The sequence below is a fragment of the Oxyura jamaicensis genome, chromosome 1 (genome assembly GCF_011077185.1).
Source record: "Oxyura jamaicensis isolate SHBP4307 breed ruddy duck chromosome 1, BPBGC_Ojam_1.0, whole genome shotgun sequence".
Lineage (NCBI taxonomy): Eukaryota > Metazoa > Chordata > Aves > Anseriformes > Anatidae > Oxyura > Oxyura jamaicensis.
This window is the reverse complement of record NC_048893.1, coordinates 113,833,455-113,858,174: the sequence shown is the minus strand read 5'-3', so window position 1 is coordinate 113,858,174 and position 24,720 is coordinate 113,833,455. Positions and strand designations below refer to the sequence as shown.

The 24,720-nt window shown below is 40.0% G+C and overlaps 2 protein-coding genes across 3 annotated transcripts; both read right to left on the bottom strand.

Annotated features, from left to right (window-relative positions):
• Nucleotides 1–1,181: 1,181 nt before the first annotated feature.
• GATD3A (glutamine amidotransferase like class 1 domain containing 3A) lies at nt 1,182–6,578 on the bottom strand. The gene is made up of 7 exons (XM_035315948.1): nt 6,365–6,578; nt 5,023–5,075; nt 4,127–4,240; nt 3,267–3,386; nt 2,467–2,559; nt 1,978–2,134; nt 1,182–1,334 (listed from the first exon to the last, which is right to left on the bottom strand). The coding sequence occupies exons 1-7, from the start codon at nt 6,476–6,478 to the stop codon at nt 1,206–1,208; spliced, it is 780 nt and encodes a 259-aa protein (XP_035171839.1). The 5' UTR covers nt 6,479–6,578; the 3' UTR covers nt 1,182–1,205.
• Nucleotides 6,579–8,265: 1,687 nt separating this feature from the next.
• PWP2 (PWP2 small subunit processome component) lies at nt 8,266–24,535 on the bottom strand. Of its 2 annotated transcripts, XM_035315945.1 has the most exons (21): nt 24,419–24,535; nt 24,206–24,318; nt 23,764–23,858; nt 23,310–23,409; nt 22,157–22,300; nt 21,848–21,983; nt 21,116–21,333; nt 19,717–19,860; nt 19,022–19,092; nt 18,307–18,443; nt 17,208–17,356; nt 16,420–16,567; nt 15,157–15,307; nt 14,603–14,783; nt 13,565–13,712; nt 12,718–12,826; nt 12,211–12,276; nt 11,663–11,881; nt 10,460–10,610; nt 9,408–9,482; nt 8,266–9,230 (listed from the first exon to the last, which is right to left on the bottom strand). In XM_035315945.1, the coding sequence occupies exons 1-21, from the start codon at nt 24,533–24,535 to the stop codon at nt 9,074–9,076; spliced, it is 2,829 nt and encodes a 942-aa protein (XP_035171836.1). In that variant the 3' UTR covers nt 8,266–9,073. The 2 variants fall into 2 exon arrangements, with proteins under 2 accessions (XP_035171836.1, XP_035171837.1); XM_035315946.1 differs by lacking the exon at nt 24,419–24,535 and having other exon boundaries at nt 23,306–23,409.
• Between the last annotated feature and the right edge of the window lie 185 nt (nt 24,536–24,720).

Genomic DNA, 24,720 nt, shown 5'->3' with positions numbered 1-24,720 from the left:
CTTGTAGATTTAATTCATGAAACACCCAATTCTCCCTGAAAGATATAGGTTCCCTCAGCACGCCTGTCATGTAGCAGAAACTGCAGTGCAAGGTAAGGGGCGTCTTTTCATTTGCATTGAGAAATGTTGCTTTCTGATGAACAGAAAGGTGACAAGTAGTGTGGAAGGGAAGGAAGGAGACTCAGCTAGATCCTATGCATAAAAAAACGTCTCGTTGAAGTAAAGGGAACTGAAAAACAGAAAAACTGCTAGAACATATGAACCAGTGTAAGTTATCAGAGGCAGTTATCAAACAAAAATGAGGAACAAGGATGACATAAAGGCAGAAATTAATTTATTTATACATCATTATTTCAGACATTCAGTAATACTTCTTTGGAGAAAGCTTTATTACCCTTAAGCAGGGAAAGTGAGATTTGCTCCTCTGTCTATTTGCTAGTCATGCAACTACTTTAATGAAGATATTACCCTTAAAGATTGTGCGTCACATCAGCGGATATTTTCTCCTTCATTTCAAGACCTTTCTAGCTACAGTGGACCAATGGACAAATTTTTCAAAGTGCTAGTACTGTGACAGCTAAGATGCTGATATTCAGAACGGTTCCTTGGTGAAAACAGGCTTCTTTAAAAAGATGAATGTTTTATTCTTCCATTTAATTAACACGAAGCTAACACTAGGATGTGGAAGATGTCAGTTCCCTTGCCAGCTGCTCCTTGCTTTTAGTTCACAGATACAGGCCTGAGCACATGAACTACGAACCACACACTAATTCCTCTCTACTTCCATTCTTTGTCCACTAGACATATGCCACCACATCTGCTATGTCCCTACAACACATCTGCCCTCAGTTTCTGGCAGTGCCTTCTGTCAGGTTTTGTGCTCACGGAAAGGATTGGACAGGGGCGCACTGTGATGGCTGGTGTCCAAACATCTGCACAGCTCTCTCCAGCTGAAAAAGCTCAAGACAATGCTCAGTGCCTTGGGACAGACTGCCTGATCTCTGCGAGCCCTTCTGCAGCCCTTCTCTCAGGAAGCATAGGGGAAACCCCATAGTGCTTCTGGGAATCCATCAGCTTCACACACGCAATTATGAGAGTACGAACAGGACAAGCAGGTGAAAATACTTCCATTGGTCCACGTTATTTTTGATACTACACCCTACATTTAAACATTCCTGAAGTTTTTTGTGTTAAAAACGGTCACTCTATTTGCCAGTTAATTTTAACACATTCTTTACCATGGCCCCAATGCCGTCGAAGATATTATGTAATTCTGTTTCACACATAAATGCTGGGGTGGTCACCACCTTGTTTTCTGTATCCACATGAGCTTCGTAAAAGGAAGTCAAGGAAAACACAGCCTACATCTCACTTAGAGACACTGTCTGCAAAATAAACCATCACTGAGCAGACCTTACAACTCCACTACCCCGTAAATAAAACACCTCCAAATACATTATACTGTCCAGCTATAAAGACAACTGCAGCCTATAATCTGAGATATTAGAAGCTATTTTGCCAGAAGTACACACACTGCAAGAGCAATCTGTAAGAATGATCAGAATGCTCAGAAACACAAGGAAACCTATGAAACTTACCGATCGCAGTAAAATGCCTCAGAGTACAGTCTGACACAGCTTTAGCCTCCAGGAAAAGAAAAAAAATCTCACATATAACTGGCAAATTGTAACTCATGCCAGTTCTATGCGCAAATTCACTTAGCATTTCTGGCCTGACTGCGTTACCAGGTGTCCAAGGGAGTTCTATGGCAATAACTGAGAACTGCTTCAAACTATGCATCTGTGTACAGAAGACAATGTTGTCTAATCGTGCACCATATTACATGCTATCTGCTACACGCTGTGTATTCCCACTAAGCTACAGTTTCAGCAGAAAAGCATGGGTCCTGCAAGCATCCATTTCTGTAAGCACACATTAGAAAACTCTCTTGACGTGGAAATTAACAGGAAAGGATATAGTCACTTCTTTCACGCAGTGCTTTCCTCCCAGCTCTTTAATGGCTCCCGCAGTTCCAGCGTAAGGCCACTTGCCACCTTCCTCTTCTTCATGGCCCACGGTTACTTCAGTGCCAGAAAGAACCTTTGCTGCCAAGACTGGTGAAATGCAGCAAAGACTGCAACAAAAGGAATTATAAGAATGACTCCGTGATGGCACTCCTTCAAAATGTGGTCATAATTGAAAGGATTAAAATGGATGTGGTCTTACAAATCTGAAAGGCATCACAAGGCAACTCCCACCCAACATTTGTTAGCCTCTTCTTCCACAAACACCTACACACACACATGCACCTTGAAAAACACGTTTTAAAAATAAGCTACAACTGATAGAAAACCAAAGATGTTTTCTTCTAGTTACAACAGTAACAGCTGAACATTTCCACAAGACAAAGTATGTCTCCATGCTCACACTATCAAACAAATGCCCCTCCCCAATTAACATACATACCCAATAGGTTTGCCTGCTTTGTGGAAGTCTTTCAAGACACGTTCAACTTCTCTATTCACCTTGCAATCTTTCCCATCAACGGCAAAGGTAGATCTGCCACAACAAGAAACTTTATATATGTATACACACTGCATTACAAACCTACAAATAGGGATGCCTATCTGCCCTGAATCTGGCTCTCGAGGGTTAGCACAAAACTTAAATACTTTCTAAAAAAATTGAACGATGCTGCAGTTGGCCAGCAGTGCTTTAGCCAAAACAACTCCCTTCTAAGGCTTTGGCATGTCAGAAAGCTCCTTACTTTAGATAAATATCAGGAGATAAGAATAACCGTATCAGCTTGGTAGGATTAAAACTCCACATGGATTATATATATATATATATTTGATTTAGTCCTTGGTCTATTGTTGCTAATGCATGAGAGGACTTTTGGGTAGGCTGTCATGAAGACCCAAAGGGTAATACTAGCAAGCAAACTTCTGAAACTAATGAAGTTTTACCTTCACTTGCCTCAGTCAACCTCAAAGAAAGTCACCACCAGGGTGAGGGAAAAAGGACTTCTTGTGCATTACCTAAACACTAGAATTCGTATTAATATTATTGGGAAAAATTAAGACATAATAGTGACAATAAAAATTATGAGTGGAAACCATCACAAGTAGTACTAAACACTTAATTTCAACTCTTTGAAAGAACTTTTCCTTATTAAATAGCAGTTACATATGTAGTAAATAAGGCCATTTATTGCTTCTTGATTTTGTGTGCATCATAAAGGAGTCTAATATTTAACAGGCACTCACAAGTTCTTAGCAGCTCCAAATCCACCAGGGAATATCACAGCATCATGGTCTGCTGTAGTAAGTTTAGCCAGGCTTGTGATTTTACCACGAGCAATCCTTGCAGATTCCACTAAAACATTCCTTGAAGTGGAAATAAAATTAGACAGATTAAGCACGTGTGCACAAGAGACCTTAAAACGGCCTTCCAGTGCCTAAAGGGGGCCTACAGATAAGCTGGGGAGGGACTCTGTCAGGGAGTGTAGCGACAGGACAAGGGGTAATGGCTTTAAACTGAAAGGCAGCAGGTTTAGATTAGATGTATGGAAGAAATTCTTCATGGTGAGGGTGGTGAGGCCCTGGCACAGGCTGCCCAGAGAAGCTGTGGGTGCCCCATCCCTGGAGGTGCTCAAGGCCAGGCTGGATGGGGCTTTGGGCAGCCTGGTCTGGTGGGAGGTGTCCCTGCCCATGGCAGGGGGGTGGAACCAGGTGGTATTTAAGGCCCCTTCCAACCCAAACCATTCTGTGGTTCTATCATTCTATGAAAAGAACATGAAGAAAAATTTGGCAGAGGAAGAGGAAAGAAGAAAGCAAGAACAGTGGCACTCAATACTGAAGTTATAGATGCTTGTAAAATAGCACCACTGGAAACACAGCCATATAGAGACTATATAATAACTTCCAGAACGCCCCCACAACTTTTTTTTTTTATATATATATATATAATAAGAAGTCTCCGACAAAACACCAGCTAGCACAAAGCTATTAAAGCCAGCCAGTGAAGTGTTCCACGTTCAGTTACAGACTGCTACATCTGAAAAACACCTAAGTTTGTATCAGGCCAAGACCCAGCAGTCACAGAAAACTCATTAAACAGACTTTACCTTGACTCAGCTTCAGCTGGTTGCCCTTTACTGTGGTCAACAACATGCATTTGAGGAACATCTGGAGCATACATCTGAACCTCAGCCCCCCCACGACTAAGGTGTACCAGTATGCTACAAAAACAGAGAGAAAACATGCTGAAAACCTTGGCAGAGAGGCTTTATCTGGCTCTTAAGTCTTGCTACAAATATTCCATCTGATTTTGACACACATCCCACCAACGCATACGGAATATGAAGCAGCAAAATCCCTCCACGTAACTGTACCAAAGTTCAGAGCAGAACAGAAAGTCAGTCTGGAGGCAGTCAGGCAAGCTAGAGACAACATCTTTGTTCGGTTCTGCTGTGCAAGCAACCAGGTACAGTATGAACCTTTTTTCTCATTGCAAGTCCTCAGCTGTTACAGTAGAGTCCCACCATTAACATATTTATGAATAAACTTAATCCAAGTCCAGGTGAAGCTTCTCTTAGCAATGAATACTAAGAGTTAGTGATTTAACTTGAATAATAATAATTAAGTGCTAAATTTAGCCCCAGGAATGAGAAGTCACGTCGACTATGAAATGAAGCCTCTACTTATTTCTATTGAAATTGATTCTGGAACTGTGAATTCCTGTTTCTGAAGGAAAGACAGGGTCTCTCAAGTTCACTGCTCTGTCATTATATGCACTGTTCTGCATCTGGACAGTCACTGAGTACTACAAGAATGCAGCCTGAGCTCCCAGTTATGCTGTGGCAAAACTGAAACTCCACAGACCCATGACAGGACTCTGAAGGAAAACTATCACAGATCTTTCAGGGCAAGTTGGACTCCAGAGAGCAGAACTGAATTCAGTGGTGCTCTAATGAAAAGCAGATTGGTTTTTTGGAGCCTACAGTTTCCTAAAGCAACTTACGCTGAGGCCTCATGGATTTCTGTGCCATCGTAGACACCACAACCAGACAGGACCTGCAATAAGAAAGTCAAGAAGGTATTTCAAGCGATACCAAAGTTCCTATAGGATCTTTCACAGGCCTTGCAGAACTGAAAAAATGTTATGCCAAACTAAACAAAAACCCAACAACTTAGCAACAAGCTCTTTATTAAGCCAGTCAACATCACACTCTCAGCCCTGGCATTGCCATATGACATACAGCAGAGCTGGCATTCCCTATTTATAGCTACCCACTGCAGACAGGGCTCAGAGATAACTAGTATTTATGTGTGGTTGTTCCTCAGAGTTTATAAACTGGCATGATATCCTTAGGTGAGTTTTTATCATGCGCACAATGAGCTGTTTTGAGCGTTATACGTCTACTTACGAAGTGTCCTTATCGGTGTGAAACACACGCACGTCGAAGCGTTAGAGAAGAGCACTTGGAGGTGGCACTTATGATAAGTTATTTTACCTGCTGCATTTTGTCTGAGGATCCACATTATAGCTAAATCATTTTAAATCTAATTATGCTATACTAACCATATTTTATTACTATGCTAATAATACTTTCAGTTTGTTTATAGGCACTGGAGAATAAAAAGCACAAAGCAATTAGTGATTACCATACAGGTGGAAGGAGTGTTTCACAAAGTAAAGGGGGGGGAAAGAAAAGAATGTGATTACAAGAAAAAAAAATCCAAACGGTTCTCTAGTTCCTGAAAGTATATGTATGAACACTTGTGGGTTTTGATTTTGCTTTTTTTTTAAGGAAAAAAAAAAAATCCAGCTTAAGAGTATTTGTTTCCTCTCTTCCCTCCTGGTTTTATCTCGGTTTTTAGAAACTTGAGAGTTTCTAATAGCAGAAACATGAACAGAAACTCAACTGAAACTGTCTTATTTAGAAAGGTGGGACTTGAAGGGGCTTCCAGATCACCGCATCCAGTCCTCTTTTGTCACAGTCCTTATAACCTACCATCGCTTGCCCAAATCAGTCCACGAATGTTTTCATGTCCATGAAACTACAGTTTCACTGCTCTGATACTTACCAGTGTCCTTCCACTTTCTAACTTTTGATTTATCTTTCATTTGGAGAATGAATAAACAGAACACCGCCCGGGGAGTTTTAAGACTCCCCACCTGTGCCCGCCCACCCCGACCTCCTCTCCCCCCTCCAGCCCCTCTCTTCAGCCGCCGTCCCGCCCTTGCCGGCCCTGGCGCTGCCCCCAACCCCTCCCGGCCCTCTCCCCGCCGTACAAACCACCTTTTTACCCCCGGGGCCGGCCCATCCCGAGGCCTGCCACCCCCCCCCCCGGTTACTCACCACGGCGACGCGGGCGCCGCGGGGCCGCCGGGCGGAGCTGTGGAAGGAGGCGAGGCCGGGGGGCGCCGCCCGGCGCAGCGCGGCGCGGAATGGCGGCCCGCAGGCGGCCAACATGGCCGCGGGTGCGGGGAGCCGGGCGGTGTGCGGGGAGCCGGGCCTGCAGGCCGCTGCGCCCTCGGCGGCGGTGGTGGTGGCTCCCTCTGGAGGAGAGGAGGGGCCCTCCTGAGGGGACGGAAGGAAAAAGGCACCCGGGGTTTAACCCTCGGTGGCGTGAGGCTTTGTCGCCGTCTCTCGGCTTCTCTGCTCCCGGCCCGCCTTGGGTCCCCGAGGAGTCCTTGCCGCTAGAATAAAAAGGGGTGAAAGCTGACGCACAACCACCTCACCACACTGAAAGTAAAACGAGCACCGAATTAAAAGCTCGGGGCTTCTGAACACAAGCCTAGCAGCACATTCATCCCGCGGGTGAAACTGGCCGCAAGGTGCACACAGCCCAAGCACGCCAGTACAAAGGCAGTAACAGGCTATGGAGACTGCAAACCTTATAAAAATATCATTAACTAACACATAGAGCTAGCCTAATTTCTTTCTACGATCTTCTAAAAGCTATACACTATTTCATCTGAGAAGAAAAGTTGTATTACCAGCTCTATTCTTCTTGGAAGGATAAAAGAAACCCCTAACATGCAAAGTTTCACCACTGCTTTCCAGTTTCCCAGTTTATTTATTTTTGTTGGTTGTTTTTCTCTTTTATTAAGGAAACCGCACTACATATAAGAACAACATTCCTGTTGAAATACACATCTATATACAATCAGGTGTAATTAAACCAAGATGCAAGTTTGCGAGAGTGGTCACAACTGGCAACAGAAGGGAAGTAAAGGGCACTTCTCTGCAGGGGCAAATGTGACAAAGCTGACATACCTGCAAATTGTGCTGACAAATTGTTCCCAACCCACCTATGCCTCCCTTCTGTATCTATCACAGTGGAGGAAAGCAGGCAGTGAGGTGGAGAACTCAGTTCCACAGATAATCTTCCACCAAGCATCTCTCTAGCCCAGCAACTCCTTCACAATGCTGAGACACTGAAACGTTGCAATGATCATGAAAATAACAGGAGGCAAGTACCAAATCCAGAACAACAGAATACACTGAAGAAAATAAAACAATTCTCATTATTTGCAGTATTGTAGGATGGCTTGGTTTGGAAGGGACTGTACTGGGTCTGGCTAGGATGTCCACTTTCCCTGCAGCAGCCCATAGTGAGAGAGCGGTTGTGGTGTTCAACTGCCTAACACAGTAAAACCACCACAGGGACCTTAAAGATTATCTAACTCCAACCCCCCTGCCATAGGCATGGATGCCACCCATTAGATGAGGTTGGCCAAGGCCCCCATCCAGCCTGGCCTCAAACACCTCCAGGGATGGGGCATCCATTGCTCTTGGCAACCTGTTCCAGTGCCTCGCTACCCTTATAGTGAAGAATTTCCACCTAACATATAGATTAAATCTATCCTCTTTTAGTTTAAGATCATTCCCCCTTGTCCTATTATCTACTCCAGTAAAGAGGCCTTCTCCACCTTTCTTTTAAGATCCCTTTAGGTATTGAAAGGTCAGAGTGAGGTCTCCCCCTGGAGCCTTCTCTGCTCCAGGCTGAACAGCCCCAGCTCTCTCAGCCTTTCTTCATAGGAGAGGTGCTCCAGCCCTCTGAGCATCTCTGTAGCCCACCTCTGGACTTGCTCTAACAGGTCCACAATCTTTCTCGTGCAGTGTGTTCACTAACAAAGTCCTGTCAGCATATGGCTTGAAAGCAACACTAACATGGATATGGTTCTTTGTGTTCAGAACCTCGTCATTATTGAGCAATTCCTGTGCCAATCCACAAAGAAAACGGAAGATTCAGATTTTTATGTTAATAAACTTTTATATATTAAAAAAAAAAAAGACAAAGGGCTTTTATGAGAAACATTTGTAACATTCTCTTTTATTTAAGTTACAGTGAGTTGGCAATTTCCAACCGTATTTTTACTACAATATAACAGATTATTAATTAAACCCCTAAAGAAGTTGTGCAGCACAGTAACTTTGTTCCCATAATCATTATTAGGGGATATATCATTTATCCTTTTTCTTGGAACTGCATCAGGTTTGGAAGTTACAGAAACAAGAAAAATGGGTACACTTATTCCTAACAATGGTCCAACAACATGACATGCATGTACTAAAACCATTTAAAAAAAAAAAAAAATCAAGTTGGGAGCAATATGTAGTCTTCCAGTTAAAAATGATACAAAAACATGGTTAAGAAAGAGTCCACCTTAAAGTATGACAAGACTTCATTACAAATAATGCATGATACTTGATCTATATACAAAGCGTTTTTAAATAAAGACAGCATTTCTTGCAGTCATACTTCTAACTTCACTGATAAAAACATGTTTGTCTTATCTCAAACCAGGAACAACAACAGCAAAAAAAAAAAAAAATCAATGCTATCAAGCAAATCATTGGTGTTATGGCCAAAGGCTACACAAAGTATACCATGGATGGCATTTCATCCTAAATTTTCCCCATTCCTGTAACTCACATGTAACTCCATTCACACTGTTTAAAAAGAGTTAAATTATGCCACTATGAGGGCCACTCCGTCTCAGTGAATACCACTGCATAAATTCACTTTGTCTTAGGTTTTCTCTCTCCTGCCAAGAGTCACTAGGAACTACAACTGTCTTTATGAACTTCTTGCATAAGATAATCACTGTCAGACTCCGAGTCTTCTTCATCTACTGATGTTTCTGCCAGACGTTTCATGCCTCGCTGTTGTGAAATGGCCAGTGCATATTTCATATTGTAGATATTCCATTCACAGCTGTAAAAACAAACAGGAACATGTTAGAAACAAGATCCCATTTTTCTCCTAAAGTATACCTCTAAAGAAGACATGTTTGAAAGAAGAGTCTTAAAACTTGTAACACTGAACTATCATCCTGCAGATTACCCCACGCTGCAGGATTTGGTTTAAGCTATTAAATAGAACAATACGTACAGCTTGGAAACATCTTCAAAATGTCGCTGGATACTTTTCTGAAGGAACTGTATCACGGGTAGCAGCTTCTGTGACCTTAAAGGGAGAAAATACACAACTTGCAGTGCGATCTATATTTCCCTGTGGCAATCTGTAACTGTTCTATATTCTCAAAATTTTAACAAGCGTGTACATTACCCTAAACTGTTTGTATTTAAAAGTTAACATGAAACAAACAAAAGCTTTTTGCTTTTGGTTGTGCTGATGATTATACACAATAAAACTTATTCCCAATTTTTTTTCTAATGTCCAGCTGCAACATGAAGAACTAGTTGTGCTTCCTGTAATGACCACAGTTTCTATCAAGTGCTACGTTACTTTCCAAACAACTAAAGAGTTTGTTTTAAAGTCTCTACTTCTACAGGCACAAAAGCATAATGTTTGATTATCTTATCATTTCAGTCACTCAACCAGTACCAACGCTGAGGCAAAGATAGAGTTACACAGTGTACTGTTATTTCAACCTGCAGGACTCTGTCTCAGATGACTCCCTACCTCTCACTTGCTATCAAACCCCTCATTTGCCTAATTTTGTTCCAAGATGCCCATACACTCTATAATAAACATAGGCTGAACATAGTTCACGGGGAAGGCTGACATAGTTGTGAAGAATTATTTAGGAGGCAAAGCACAAACAGTGCAAAGCAAACAGTGCATGCTATAATCACAAGTCTATAAAATGCTGTCAGTACCTGCCCATTATCTTTCAGTTATATTTATCATACAAAACAGTTTAAAAACACAGTTCACAAGATCCTACTAGCACTCCTGAAATCTTTACGCATTTATGGACTATGAAAGCTGTGGGAAGTTTTACCTTCAATGTTTGAAAACCATAATGTGTCCTTACAAACCCTATTACACATTCCAATTCTCACATACACTGGTTAGTAAAGTAGTTTCAAATGTTGTGTATGCATGTGTCCAGAATGTTAGTAATTGTCAATGGAAAGTCCTAAACTGACTGGTATTTTAAAATGCTTGTCAGCGTTTTGACTTTCACAAGAGCTCACCTTGTTTTTAATTTCTGTCCATGCAGCATGAGCAACTTATGAGCCCAAATAAGATAAAATTCTAAGTGAGAAGATATCTCAAAGGCAGAGGCCAGGAACTCTAACACCTTCTCCACGTACAGATCTGGGAGTGATGAGCAGACAACCTCAACTGTGCAAATAGGAAAACAAAAGGAAACAGAACAACAACAAATATATATATATATATATATATATATACACACACACACACACACACCTTAGTGTTGAATTACTATTTAGAATAACGTAAAAGAGACTAGAAGAAAGAAGAAAAAGAGAGAACTGTCTGGGCGACTATTTGATATTTAATATTGTATTTCAGGGCAAAGCCTCTCAGGAAGCACATTTCTCCTCTTTTGGCCTTCCAACCACTATTGTATTTAAAAGAAAGAAATCAGTTAACATAGAATATGTTTGGATTGCATGAACACAGTCCTTGATAATGGTTGATAAACATTGGTTTATGCTTCTCGTATCATTGTGCACCTCTATGTCCAGCTCTGCCTTCTAACACCCTGTTAGGCACTTTAAGACAATAAAAATATCCCCCCTTGGCCTCCTCTCTTCCAAAAACAAACAAACAAAAAATATGCAGCTCTCTCAGCTTCCCCTCAGCTGTCATGTACTCTGACCCTCTAATAACTTTCCAAGCCCTCCACTGGATGCTCTAAAACATCAATATCCGTCTTGTACTAGAAAGCCCAGAACTGGACACCATAACATGGTCTCGTAAGTGCTGAATAGAAGAGACCCATCACTTCCCTCAAGCTGCTGACTACTTTCTTGACACTTCAGTCCAGTATCCAGTTGACTGTCTTCATCAGACAAGCATACTGCTAAGTGCTGTTGAACTTGCTAAGTCCCTTTAACATCAAGTGCATTCTGAGAACTGACTTCCAAAAATGTCACATGAATTTGGACCTGATCAAATTCCATGTTCAAAAGTCACTAGGTGACCATGCAGTAGATTGGTAAAATTGTAACATACATTAACGCCACAAGGTCTGTTTTTAATAAAAGATCACCCTTTCCTCTCTCACTGTCTTCAGCTACAGTAAAAAGACTCATTAATTTTTTGTTTCCTCCCCAGAGCTAAACTTTGCCCTTTATACTTCACTTTATTTGGCTTACAGATCTCTGCTTACAATTAGCTCAGTCAAATTTCATGGAAGACCCACTTACCTTCATCACTAGGTACAGCCTCTATAACCTCTTGAATTAACTTCTTCTCATTCAGCTTGAGGGCCATGATGATAGCCATAGCGTATTCCTTCTGATGCAGTGTTTTCCGTATATTGCTGGGTGTGACATCAATATCTAGCTCAAAAGGATCAAAAATCAGCCCCGAGTCCAGTGAATAGATAAGAAGACCCTCTGTGGTGGTGGCTGCCCAGCTTCGCCCTAGAAAAGAAGCAACGGTTTTTAAGAACAAAGCTGAGTTTTCTAGGATGGAAGCATAAGAGTAATAACAAACAATGACTCTTCGTTGCTTACAACATCTAAGACAAAAAATAGCGCATCACTGATGAACCTGTCAGCAGTGCTGGTGCTTGCGAAAAATACCAGCTGAAAGAAGTACGCGCTTAAGTTTGCTCATTACCCACTGAGACTGGACTACTAATATCTGGAGAGACCATCTCCAAAGGCATTTGCACTTCATTATTACTCGTCCGCTGTTCTACTATTTTGCTTGTTTTATATGGAAGAAAAAATTCATCATCGATACTCACCTGTAGGAGAGAATCGCAGGCAAGTCACTCTTATTTCTGGTTTAAAGCGTCGATAACTCATGTCACCTACAAGAAAAGTTGAGAAGTGATTTAATACATGTGCCACATGTTCACAACCTACCTATCAACTCTAACTGTGCTGTTATCATTACGCTGAAAAGTCTGGAACATGTCAGAACTTGGCATTGTCAGAAGACATGGTAAGTAACAGATAGTCCCTTGTCCAAGAGATCTTAGAGTTAAAATAAGCTAAACAAAGTGGTAAGACTGAATTTTGCTGTGATTAGAGATCAGAGGAACAGCAAGTAACTGGAAAATAAAATTGGGCCTCATGGGTTCCACATTCAGCTGAATCTGAAATTCTTACGGAACAAATCTCTGTAGCCACAGAACATTCAAAAAACTGAGCTGGACAATTCAAAGCCTTCACAGCTTGTATCTACTTCAGGAACCAATACTCTGATCCACGCAAGACACATAATAAGATAGCAAGGCCAAAAGCCATACCTCTTTTTACTCCAGGAAGAGGAATAGCAACACCATCTTCATCTCCAGCCCCTTCATCAATCAGAGCCATGCTGCCGAATTCAGTCATTTTTCTCCGATCTAAGTATTCCTGGAAAAACACAGAAGTTCCATTCACTGCACTCAATCTCCTCTCAAACACCTGTTAATACTGAAAATGCTCCACAACATTCAGGAATCATTTAGTGATTATTTCTTTGTAATTTACTCCACAAGTTCTTCCAAAATCATGGAGAAAAGCGATCATTTAATAATAGCAGGCCGACCACAGATCTGAATCAGGTTGCTTCACTCGTACGGCCTCATAATAACAAAACTCGTTTCAGACTGTGGCTTGACATTATTAAATACCATTCCATGTAAGAGGGGCACCACTTCCTCAAATGCAGTCCTGCTTTTCCTCCCCTTCTGCTTCCACAATCTTACTGTGCTAATATTAATGGCCATGTAGTCAGCCAGTTACAAAAATTATGCTTTGAATGCCTCCCACCCATAATTTTTGAACGCCTTCCCCTCCAGGATTCTTTTCCAGCTGTTTCACTCCTGGTATCCTTTTAAGCTATGCTGTCACAATAAAGGGGAGTTCAGAAATGAAGGCTGTTTCACAAACCATTGTTGTCAAATAAACTTATCTGGAACAACAGTCAAATACAATCTGACACAAACACTAGAGTATTCATTATTCTTCCAGGTAAGGGGATGTTAACAAGTCTTACTGGATTTTTTTTTCCCTTCCAATGTATTTCATTATTCATTTAAAAAAATAATTTTGAGTTTGGCACTGGTCAGAAACAGCATTTGTAAAAGACTGACTTCTATAATCACATACCTCCATTGCGTCTAAAGATAAGTTGCATGAGATCTCAAATTTTTTCATAAGAATCTGTTCTTTTACATTATATATGCAGACAAATTTTGATAATCCGCCTGCCAGAATAGACTGACCATCCGCTGAGTAACACAGAGTAGTAAAAGATCTGGTAAAGAAAAAGAGAAAGTCAATTTTATTGCCACATCTGAGCCAAAAGACGAGTACATCGTCAAGACAAAGAAAAGAAATCATTCAATTGAAAACGCGGAGATGTTCATTCTCGTCGTTAACATATGAAACCATTTTACTACAACCAGCTACTTTTGGTACTTTACGATGCATGAACAACAAACAATTTAAAACTCCAACAGCTTTTTGAAATACTTCCATAACTTTTTACGCACAGTTGCAACTCAACAAATAAGCACTTAGTTGGACCTTGTGCAAAACTAAGGATGGTGGTAAGAAGGAGGGGAAAAAACGTCATGGCTTGTTTTAAAGAGAAGGTGGTTGAGCTCATCACCAAAAAATATGTGGTTTTATGTAGGTGGGCACGAGGGTAAAAAGAGAAGAATGAAATACTTCTATGTTAGACCTTCTGACGGCATCTAAATTCAACTTGCCTTTAAAAATTACTTTATGTACAGAGTAACTTGTAATATACCCACAGCTTATTTACATTTATTTTTAAAAATGTAACAGTTTCTACACACTGATAGTTGCATACTAGTATTTACAATTTGAGATATCCACTTAAAACGACCTATCACATTTGTCAAATGAGGAACTGTCATGAAAATCTTAATACTATGCAAGCAACACAAGCTTGAAACAAGTGATCAGAATGACGTTGTTATCAGTGGGGTGACACAGCAATAGATAAAAAACGGGTCCGTCCAGATGTCACAGGTAGTCTTTTAAAACCCAATGTCAGAATCAAAATATTTGAATACCAGATGCAATCTGAAATCTCATGTAAAAACAACTGGAAGGAAACAGCTCAAAAACGAAAGCCTATGTGGCACCCTCTTTTCAACTGCTACCTCATTTACTTACTTCCCCTTGGCTGATTGTTTGGCAGTTATTTTATCAAGCTCCTTCCTTCCCATCTGAAGATCATGTCTTCCCTCAATTGAGCCAACTTGCACTGCATTTTCGGGATCCCAAAATGTTATTTGTCCATTCAGAGAAGCCACTGCAAGCTCCTTGCCATCAGGACGGAAAGCAACAACAAGAACTGCAAAGAATTAACTAATGGTTAAAAAAATGGTTGGATTCTTTTTCTAGAGAAAAAGACTGTTTTTCCAAGAAAAAAAAACACCCTATATTTTTCTAGCATTTCAGCAACTACCAGAAAAAACTAAAGATTAACAAACATGACAGCACTTCTCTGAACAAAATACAAATGTTTAGCTAATTATAAAACTAGGGCTGGTTATATATAAGACGAATTTCTTGCACTGTTAACAAAGTGCTCTAGAGAACTATCTCAACTTTTTGCTTTCATTAAGAAAAAGACTTAACTGTATTTGACATGTTCTGCTTTATATTGTCATTGTATCATTTCTGATAATATTTTTATATTTGCTCTAAGATGAAATAAAAATTACCGTCTGAGTTCAACATTAGTGTCTCCTTAGTTCTCCAGCTGTCCAACATATCCCATAACTTAACTGTTTTATCCCAAGAGGCACTAGCTAGAACACACTTCACCGGGTTAAAGGACAAACTGCTGATGGGGCCCTCATGACCTGCTAAAACCTAATAAAAAAAAAGATAACATGGAATTAGGTAAGAGAAACTGAAGTTCATACAGTCTGCATTCAACAAACTCTAAATGTAGCAATTGAACTACTTCTAAGTTGTCCACGCATGCTTGCAGTAAATTTTGGACAAGTGGAATGATACGTTCTGAACTTTTTATTTTCAGAAGTTAAAAAGTGAATTCACTGCAGTGCTACCACTGCACAGGCATCTATAACCACTCTTATTACACGCATAGTCTCTGCAGAGACTAAGAAATAGGGAAAAAACAAGTCATTGAACTGAGAATTCAAGATGTCCTCCAGCTGAAAACATTTAGGAAAACACACTAACCAAAACTGCGAATAAGAGAAATGCAATTTTTTCAAGCCTGGAGCTCCTATTCCCCTCAACAGAAATTGTGCAAAGGAACTAAACCCAAAACTCTGAAAATCCACTCAAGTATATGCAGAGATAGCATCAATGCTCTGCATTCACCACCTGCACCGAATTAAATGTAAAAATTGCTGAGTTCATCTACTTGGCCATCAGATATACAGTAATGCTTAAGAATTGAAAATAGCAAGTGACAGTGTCCCTCTGTTATTAAATGTACTCTGCAGAGAATATATTTGAAACTATCAGCAAAACCACAAGGAGATTTAAATTGATAGTTTTCTCAACCTCCACATTAAATACCTATGCAAAAAATCACGTCTCTACTCTGCACCAGGGAAACTGTCCATGGAAACTGCATTGATCTTAGGATAGCACCTACCATTTCGTCATTCCTACAAAACATGTAGAAAAGAACATCTCTGAACAACTAATAGCGTAATGGCTCTTTGTTACCATGCACTGCAATACCTCAGCAATACTTGTGTTACTTCAGCAGCTAGAAAGAGCTCCTGACTCAAAAATTCTGAAAACTATTTCCCACAGAAATACAGGATAAGCTCGATTAAATAAATCAAAAACTTCTGGAAATAGTGTTCTGTTGCTCCATTTCTTAAATACAAACACAGAACACTCGATTAAAATGTATTAATGTCCTCCATCTAATCGCAAAGTTAGTATCACCACAATGTATGTGTGTTAACTTCAAGTACTCCAACACTGTGAGTCCTTACATCTAACAACCTCCCACTCTGCATCGACCAGATGTATATTTCAAAGGAATCCTGGGAACCAGCTGACACAATCTCACCACTTGAGTCCACGGCTAAACAAGAGAACTGACTTGGTCGTGGAGAAGTAAAGGTACGGAAATTACGGTATCTGTTGTAAAAATGAAAATAGATTACAAAAATCATTCCAGGTAGATTTAAACATACATTTTACACATTTAGATTTTTTTTACATGTAAAGTGAAATTCTTTTTAAGTCTTCTAAGCAATTTACAGAAAAAAAAATATATAAGATGAGATTCAACACCTCAGCATGTCTCCAAGACTCAAAAAACTATTACTAATTCTGCAGAAATAACAACCCAAAATACTCAGAACAGAAAAGCTGCCTTCTATTACATAGTGTATGTCTATTCTTCAGATAACACAGGCTTGTTTACACATCCAGTCACGTACACAGTTGTATTGTAATGGCTCAACCACTGTAACTATGGCAAACATTGTTAGACAGGTGCCTTCCTCCTGTTTGAACAGTAAAGGCTAAGAATGATCTTACTGGATTTCCAGCTTCTCTTAAGTAAAAGTTCTTTCAGAATTTTGTTCATAGGAGCTGGATGGAGTGGTAGGATTCCTAGTTACTATCTGAGTCTGAATCAAAGGCTGAACCAAGAATCAACAAAGCAACACTCACATTTGTGCAAGCTGATCTTGAAACCAGCAATCCGTAGTTTGCTGCATTTTGGGGTGTGAGGGCTAAACTCTAAATGATAAACAAAAACTTTCTAAGTTACCTGTGCAGATCAAAGGCCCGCACTGTTCCATCCAGGGAAGCGCTCAAAATGACGTAGCCACTGGAAGTAAAAGTTACAGCAGTTACGCCGCTGGTATGGTCTGTAAAAGTGACGAAACAAAAACTGCTTGAAGTGTTCCACACTTTCACCTGCAAGAGAGACGAGAGAAGCCTTCCTATAATCTCTATCAACAGTTCCGAAAGAAAGGATTAGGCAGCAGAAGAGTAAAAAAAACTTAGCCCTACAACTCTGAAGTAGCATAAGTGACTTTCAATCCAGATGGTAGGAATTCTATGCAAGTGAGGCAAATAGAGCCACACAGCTTATCATTAGACACTTAAAGGCAAATATACAACAAGGGAATCTAAGCAGAGACAGTCAAAACATTTTTGAAACAAAGTTAATTTTAAATTAGAACTAGGAACTGGCATATCTCTTTTTTCCCCGTCAAAGCTCCGGACTGTGACAAGATACTATCTTTGTCACGTTAATGCTTTTGGGATTGACCTTCAAAATCCCATGTCATTTTTGGATTAATCTACAAAACATTCTTCAACAACAAAGTACCTGTATCTTGTACACCTAGCCTTCCATTTCAATACTACAAGATCATTTTTCTTTTAAATAGCAAGCTTCTCTAATGGTACACTGCAGAAAAATCTGTTTAGGAACTGCACTTTTATAAGTTGAAGTAAATTTCCCATTAAAATCAATTAATTAAAGGGCATGAATTTGGGTGACCGAAAATTTATTCATCCCCATGTATCACAGAACTACCACAAACTGATGTAAATTAACATTTGATGAATTTGATCTTTTTCTGTTACTGCAACTATATTAAAAAAAGAGCTGCTAAAAAGTGTAAGTGATGCAATCAGCAGAGGATACCAATAATAACACATCAAAATATGTATGCTGTGCAGAGGAAAATCAAAATATAAAGTAAGGTCGTATTTTTTTTTCTCCTTGAATTTTTATTTTTTATGAAAAAAATATGTACCAGTTATGGTAACAGAGCTTTTCACATTGTAAGAGCTTGAATTTCCATTCCATCTTTTTAAAACTTAAAATCGTATTTCAATACTACTGTCTCACTTACTTTGCCATCCTCCCCTCCAGTTACGATGTATTGTCCATCTGGAGAATATGCTAACGAAACCATGCTGTTGAAATGGCCCTGCTGCTTCAGCACATAGGACTCACTTTGCCATTCCCACACCAGGAGCTGACCCAAACCTGTAGACACATAAGAATAACCAGAATTATGAATCCAATGATGGGAATCTGAAATTGCAAGCCAAAAGTCACATACTTGCATCGAACAACTGAAGAAAGAACAAAAAAAAAGTTGATGCAAACAGGTTCCATTATGCATATATCAGTCCCAATAGAAGTCTTTTGAACTTTTAAAAGCTCAAGGTTTTAAAAGTTCAAGGTTAATTGGCTTAACATCCACAGTACTACAACAACAATGCTAATAACTTACTTTTGGTAATGAACAGATAGATGCATGCTGATAAACAGACAAATCTGAAATATGCTAGGATAGAACTCTGTCTTCACGTTTATGTCAAGTCACTTGTTCATTTTGCATTTTTCATCCTTGCTAGTATAGTTATCCCTGAATCACAAGAACTCTGTGAGGACAGCTTGATTAGGGACATGTGCTTTACATGCCAGATGCTACGGAGATGAGACTATAAATTATTAGCAAAATTTTAACATTTGGATTCAAGAAGGACAGGCAAACTCTGGACTTGTATGCCCACAACATTCCTCATTTTCCATGACCACTGACCAAAAACCGTACAAACCTGAACATCCGAAGGCAATCCAGTCACCAGTACAGTTGATAGAAATAGAAGCTATCCTTTGATCTGAAATACTAAGGAAAATTATCCATTATTTGCATTTTCAAGCCTTACGTGATAAAACTTCAAATCTGAGAAACCAGAGTTTATTTTTTCTGTTCAGGCACAATCTTTGATTACTGAATTTTCTGCATCACTGTAACATGAAAAGTAGAATATAATCTCTCTCTTTTATTATAATAGATGACATTAAATGGGCAATATTGCCCTATTTGCAATATAGACAAAATATCAATATACCAAACAAAAGACATACTTGCTAGTAACAGAGTAAAACTCTGAATTCGAGAAAGTAAACCTGTTTTGTTTGTTTGTTTGTTTGTTTTTTGGTACATGGAAATAATGCATTCGTTAGCTAGCATCACACAACAATGGAAAAATATTGTTATTTTTCAAACTAGAGACAATTTATAGATAATTTTCAATATGCAGAACTTTCCTCTTTTCCAGGTATCAGCTGTATTTGCTATGAAGATTCTTTTGCTCTGATACTCCTCCTTCACTACTAAATCTAAATATAGCGTTTTCTCAAGAAAAACAAACAAACAAACAAACAAACAAAAACCAACCAACCAACCAACACACAACAGACCTTATTCCCAAACCAAGTCAACCAGCCAACCACAACCCCAATTCACCTCAAGGAATGGATTAGATTGAAATCTGGAAGCTCATGGAGGTGAAAGACTCCAGAAGCAAAACCGGTGACCAAGAGGTGTGTTTTCTTGTGATAAGCTGCAGATGTCAGGTTATTAAAATCTCCCTCTTTATTGAAAAAATACCTGGGCATCAAAGAAATAAGAGAAGCAAACTGAATGCAAAATAAAAGTATGATGTTATAGCTGCATTTCAATATAGGTCAAGTATTTTGAAAATATCCTACAATAGAACTCAAAAGGACTATTTCTGGAGTTTTTTTATAGTATATAAATATATACATATAAATGTACTTTATATAGTTTGTAAAAATTCCCTTCCCTTCCTTTCTCTGAATGTTTACAACTGCTATAGTAATCTTGTAAGAAGTGACACCACCATGATGCCACATACAATGAAAGAGACTAAAGTTAACATCAAACGAAATGCACTGTTCTTTTGTTTCTGAACATCACATACAGCTTTCAAGAAGTGGTTAACCTTCTATATGTGAGCCTCTTACAGAGGCAATAGTTATAAATGCTGCATGCCTAGTGAAGGTTTTCTAAGTTTCTTTGTAGCTGTAGCTCTTATTAGAATTAAACAGATAAGCACCACACAATGGTCAAATAAAAGAGCATCTGAACTTTAACAATTGTATATTCCAAATTCCTTCACTGCTTGGAAATGATGTTCACAGAGACTAATTCCAACGCAGGCTGGGGTAGGGTACTTTCCTTTACAGTCAGAGAGACTGAGAGTAGAAGCCTCCTCTCAGGTGCTCCCAAATTGCCTCTTCCAGAATCTCATCTCTCCCTCACTCCATTGACATTGACTACAGATTGCCTATGAACATTATGCTTCTTCCAGCAAAGCTAAATGCTACAGCTGTCTTCAGACTGAACTTTTCTTTTTAAAACACATCTCAACTGATGTGGATAGACAGGCATCTTCAGAAAGGCATCTCCAGGTAGTTTAGCAGAAAGGCTGACGAGCTCTCTTTACCAGCTATCTTTACTAAACATTTCTTTCACCTCTCCAAGTCAAACAATCTCTTCTTGCAAGAAATCACAGCCTCTAGACTTAGCTAGGATACCATACAGATGATCTCCTTACTTTTTTTATTTAGAATTTCAAGCATTAAAACATACACTGTAAGTCAGTATTTCTTACAATAATAAAGTAATACTGACCTGTTATTCTGAAGGTGAAGGTTATCACCTTTCACGCAGTCAAGATAAGACAACAAACATTCTACTGAAACTATTTATTATGGGATTTATAGTAAATTTCTAAATCCTGAGCAGAGTTTTACATTATGGAGTGAATAAACGGTGAAAAAAGCCCAACATGGTAGACTCCCACAAAAACCCTGTCTTTGGAAAACTGAAAATCACTTACTTTGCAATACGTGAATATTTAACTTTCTCTCTAATCTCCTGTTCATTTGGATGAGCTTTTCCATGAATTTCTTCACCCTTAGATTCCTCGAGAAACTCTTCATCTTCTTTTATTCTGTTCTTTTCCCTAGCTTCTTTAGGAGGCATGGGCTTCAAACCATCAAGCTCTGTATCACACTGCCACACACAGAGAGCTCCATCCTGGCTAACTGTGTACAGCTAGAATACAAACACAGAAACATGATTATTATGTAACAGATGTTTTGAAATCTGCTGCCCTGTTAGAATTGACTACAGAATTGCAGTAGGAATAACAAGTCTGCACTCCATCACTGGTATTGTATTTTACTTAGCCCTCTAGCAACCTAGATGATTAGGTTTGGAAAATTCAATTGTCCTGAGAAAGCGGTGATTTACTCTACACTGCCTTCAGAATATTTTTGAAAAGACCAAAGGCAATTTTATTACCAGTTGGAGTTACAGCTGATTATTCTTTTCATATTTAAAATAGTAACTTCTGGGGGGAGCAATTTTAAATAACTTACTCTCCTTTTACCATTTACTTCCTGAATCATTCAAAGAATTCTAAACTCATGGCTAATGCGCTGAGACACTAACCACATATTTTAGAAATTCTGAGCTATCAAAAAAGTCAGCACCCTTATCTACAGCTAAGACTACCTCAGCTGTTTTAATATTAAAATTCAAGAACGTAGCGTCATTATGTACATACATCTAGACTGTTCTCTTCAAAAAAGCAGGCTACTATTACATCCTTATGCCCTCCGAGTGAGTAATAGATCAGGTTTGCCCATCGCTCTGCTCCAAACACCCACGTAGACATGTCCTTGCTTCCCACTGCAAAGCATCTACAAAAGAAAAGGCAATTTCAGTTAGAACACTGGTTTGCCAGACTTCTCACTGGGTGTGGAACATTCTGCATGGGAAGACAGCAGTCATCACTTTAGCAGTAATTTTACATACAAGGGTTGCAAACTTAACAATACAAGCAGGCCAACAGTGCTTTAGTTTAACAACTCACTTGGAATCATCAGTCCAGTCAATACAAGTTGTTTCATCATACGGACCATAATACGTTTTGTCCAGAACAAATGCATTAAATTCTCGTTTCTTCCCAGGAGCATGGTACATAAGAGCAACATTGTCTTTTGTAATCACAAATTTCCTGTCATATAGGGGAAAAGAAAGGCAGAATTGCACACAAAGCTGTTAAAGTAAATGATTTTTTTCAGTACAGACTGCAATAAAACAAAACACTATAATGTTAAAAAGGTTTCTGTGATAGTGAAGTGATAGAGTACTTCAGAATCAAAACCAAAAACATTATTTCCAGGTAGCTATTATCCCTCAAGAACTTCAAGAACAGGTGTATTAAGAGACAGAGATCCTTTGGAAAAAAAAAAAAAAAAATCAATCAAGTTGAATAATGAAACTTTTATTCACTAGTTCTTATACAGGAAGGTAAAGTTCAAACATAAAAAATAAGATATTCTATTTCAGCCTCTCTTCACTTCCATATATTGGTCACTTTCAGAAACACAATGCATCTCCATCCTTTTTACACATATCCTTTAATGTTGCCCTGTAGCCAGTATAACAGCCAGAACTGTGACCCCAACTTCCAAGCAAAAACTCCTTCACAATCACATTAAGTTAATCAAACTGAGAAATGGCACCAAAAGGGAAGCCTGCACTATTTCCTCTCTCCCTTCTGACGACTCTCACATTCATGTCACCACACTTTGGCTCAGTGACTGTGGAGTTAAAATGAGATATAAATAAAAGCACTATGTTACCAAAGGCAACAACAAACCCAAGTCAGCATCAGAACTGCACCAAAAGTGCCCTCGTGTGACTCTGCAGCACTGACTGTTCCCTCCATGGGCTCTTTAACCCTCCCTATAATATGGAAGGACAGCAAGATTCATAGAGAATGTTCTGTTTGTACAAGTTCCACCATAGACAAAATCTGTGATGGGCACCTTCCCAAGCTTTCTTTTCCTCTCCTTTCCCCAGCTCAGCTTTATTGATGAAGTGGTCCTGGCACAGCTTAAAATCTCTTCTATGTTAACTAGTAACTATAATTTCCTGATTGGTCAGAATGTTTTAATAATTACAAGTACTTTATAGAGTAATTCTGTTATTTTGTTCCCAAGTACGCGCATTTTACTTACTTGCCATCAGGAGAAAAGGAGACACTGTGCACTGGCTTGTGAAAATGAAAGTGATGTATCGCAGATTTACCGACCAAACTGACAAGCAAGGCAGCTCCCTCTGTGAGGGCAGAAAAAGAAAAAAAAATAGAAATTATTCAATCACCAAAGAAAACATAACCTTAGAAAGCTCGGGTTTTTATCCTATTAAAAAAAAAAAAAAAAAAAAAAAAAAAGTACTGCAGAAACTTTTCAAGAGTGTGCATACAATGATGTATAAATATAAAATTAAAATTACTAGTTAATTTAAAAAATGCTAAGTTCTGTATACAAAGTTACCTTCTGCCAAAAATCTAACTTAATTTTTAAAGCAGAGCACTTCTAATTTGTTTTTAGGTTGAATGCATACTTTTCTCTTCAGAGAGTATTTTCACTTCATTCTTTTAGGAAAGAAACAACCTGTTTGCGCAAGTACCTTCATCAACCAGGATGGCAAGACTTCCATCTGGAGAAAGCCCCACACACACGATGTTGTGCCGTGTAGCCAATGGGAGCGTTTCACATTTATTACTGCAATAAAATGACAAAAGAGCAAATTGAGTGCAAGCATGGGGAAATGTCAGTCATCGCTGGTATCAATGAAGTATGGTTTGATGGCTGCGTTAGAGCAGCTGAAGCAACTTTGCTGCAAACCCCTCCGGATTTTAATTAGTTGTTGTAATTACTTGATAGACACCAAGGATGCAAGAGAGGCTCCCGACCAGAATCCCAGCATAACAAGTACCAGCCCCAACTCTGCCCTATAGGAAAAGGCTGATGACATTCTAGGCCATGTTATGTGTAAGAGACGGCACAAGACCGAGGAAAGTTAAGCTCCTAAACCGGAGGCAAACCGCTGGCCGCCGGGGCTGGCTCACTTCTTCAGGTCGAAGAGGGAGATCCTGTTCCCGACGGGGCTGACGAGGCCGCTGCCATCGCGGGTGAAGCTGAGGTTGCCGCGGCGGTACACGGTGCCCAGCAAGCCGGAGAACTGCGAGGAGGGGAGAAGGAAGAAGGCGAAGAGGGGAGCAGTTAGAGCCGAGGTGCACAGCGGCCTGAGGGAGGGGGGGGCGGCCGCTGCGGACACTCACCCTGTAGGCGAACTTCATGGCGCCGGCCCCACGCGAGCTCCGCGTGTAATGGCCGGCGGTCGGCGCATGCGCCCGGGGAATGGGGGCGGGCGGCAACATGGAGGCGGGCGGCAACATGGAGGCGGGCCCGCAGCCTCCCTCGCCTCCCTTTTCTCCTCCCCGCTGTCCCCGTCAGCGACCATAGCCCCGGCGCTGCAGGGTTGAGGAGAGCCCCGGCGAGTACGGCTTCCTCGCCTGTAAACTGGCGCCTGAACGCCACAGAGCAGCAGCCCAGGGGCGAGCCCATGCCGTGCCTGCGCGAC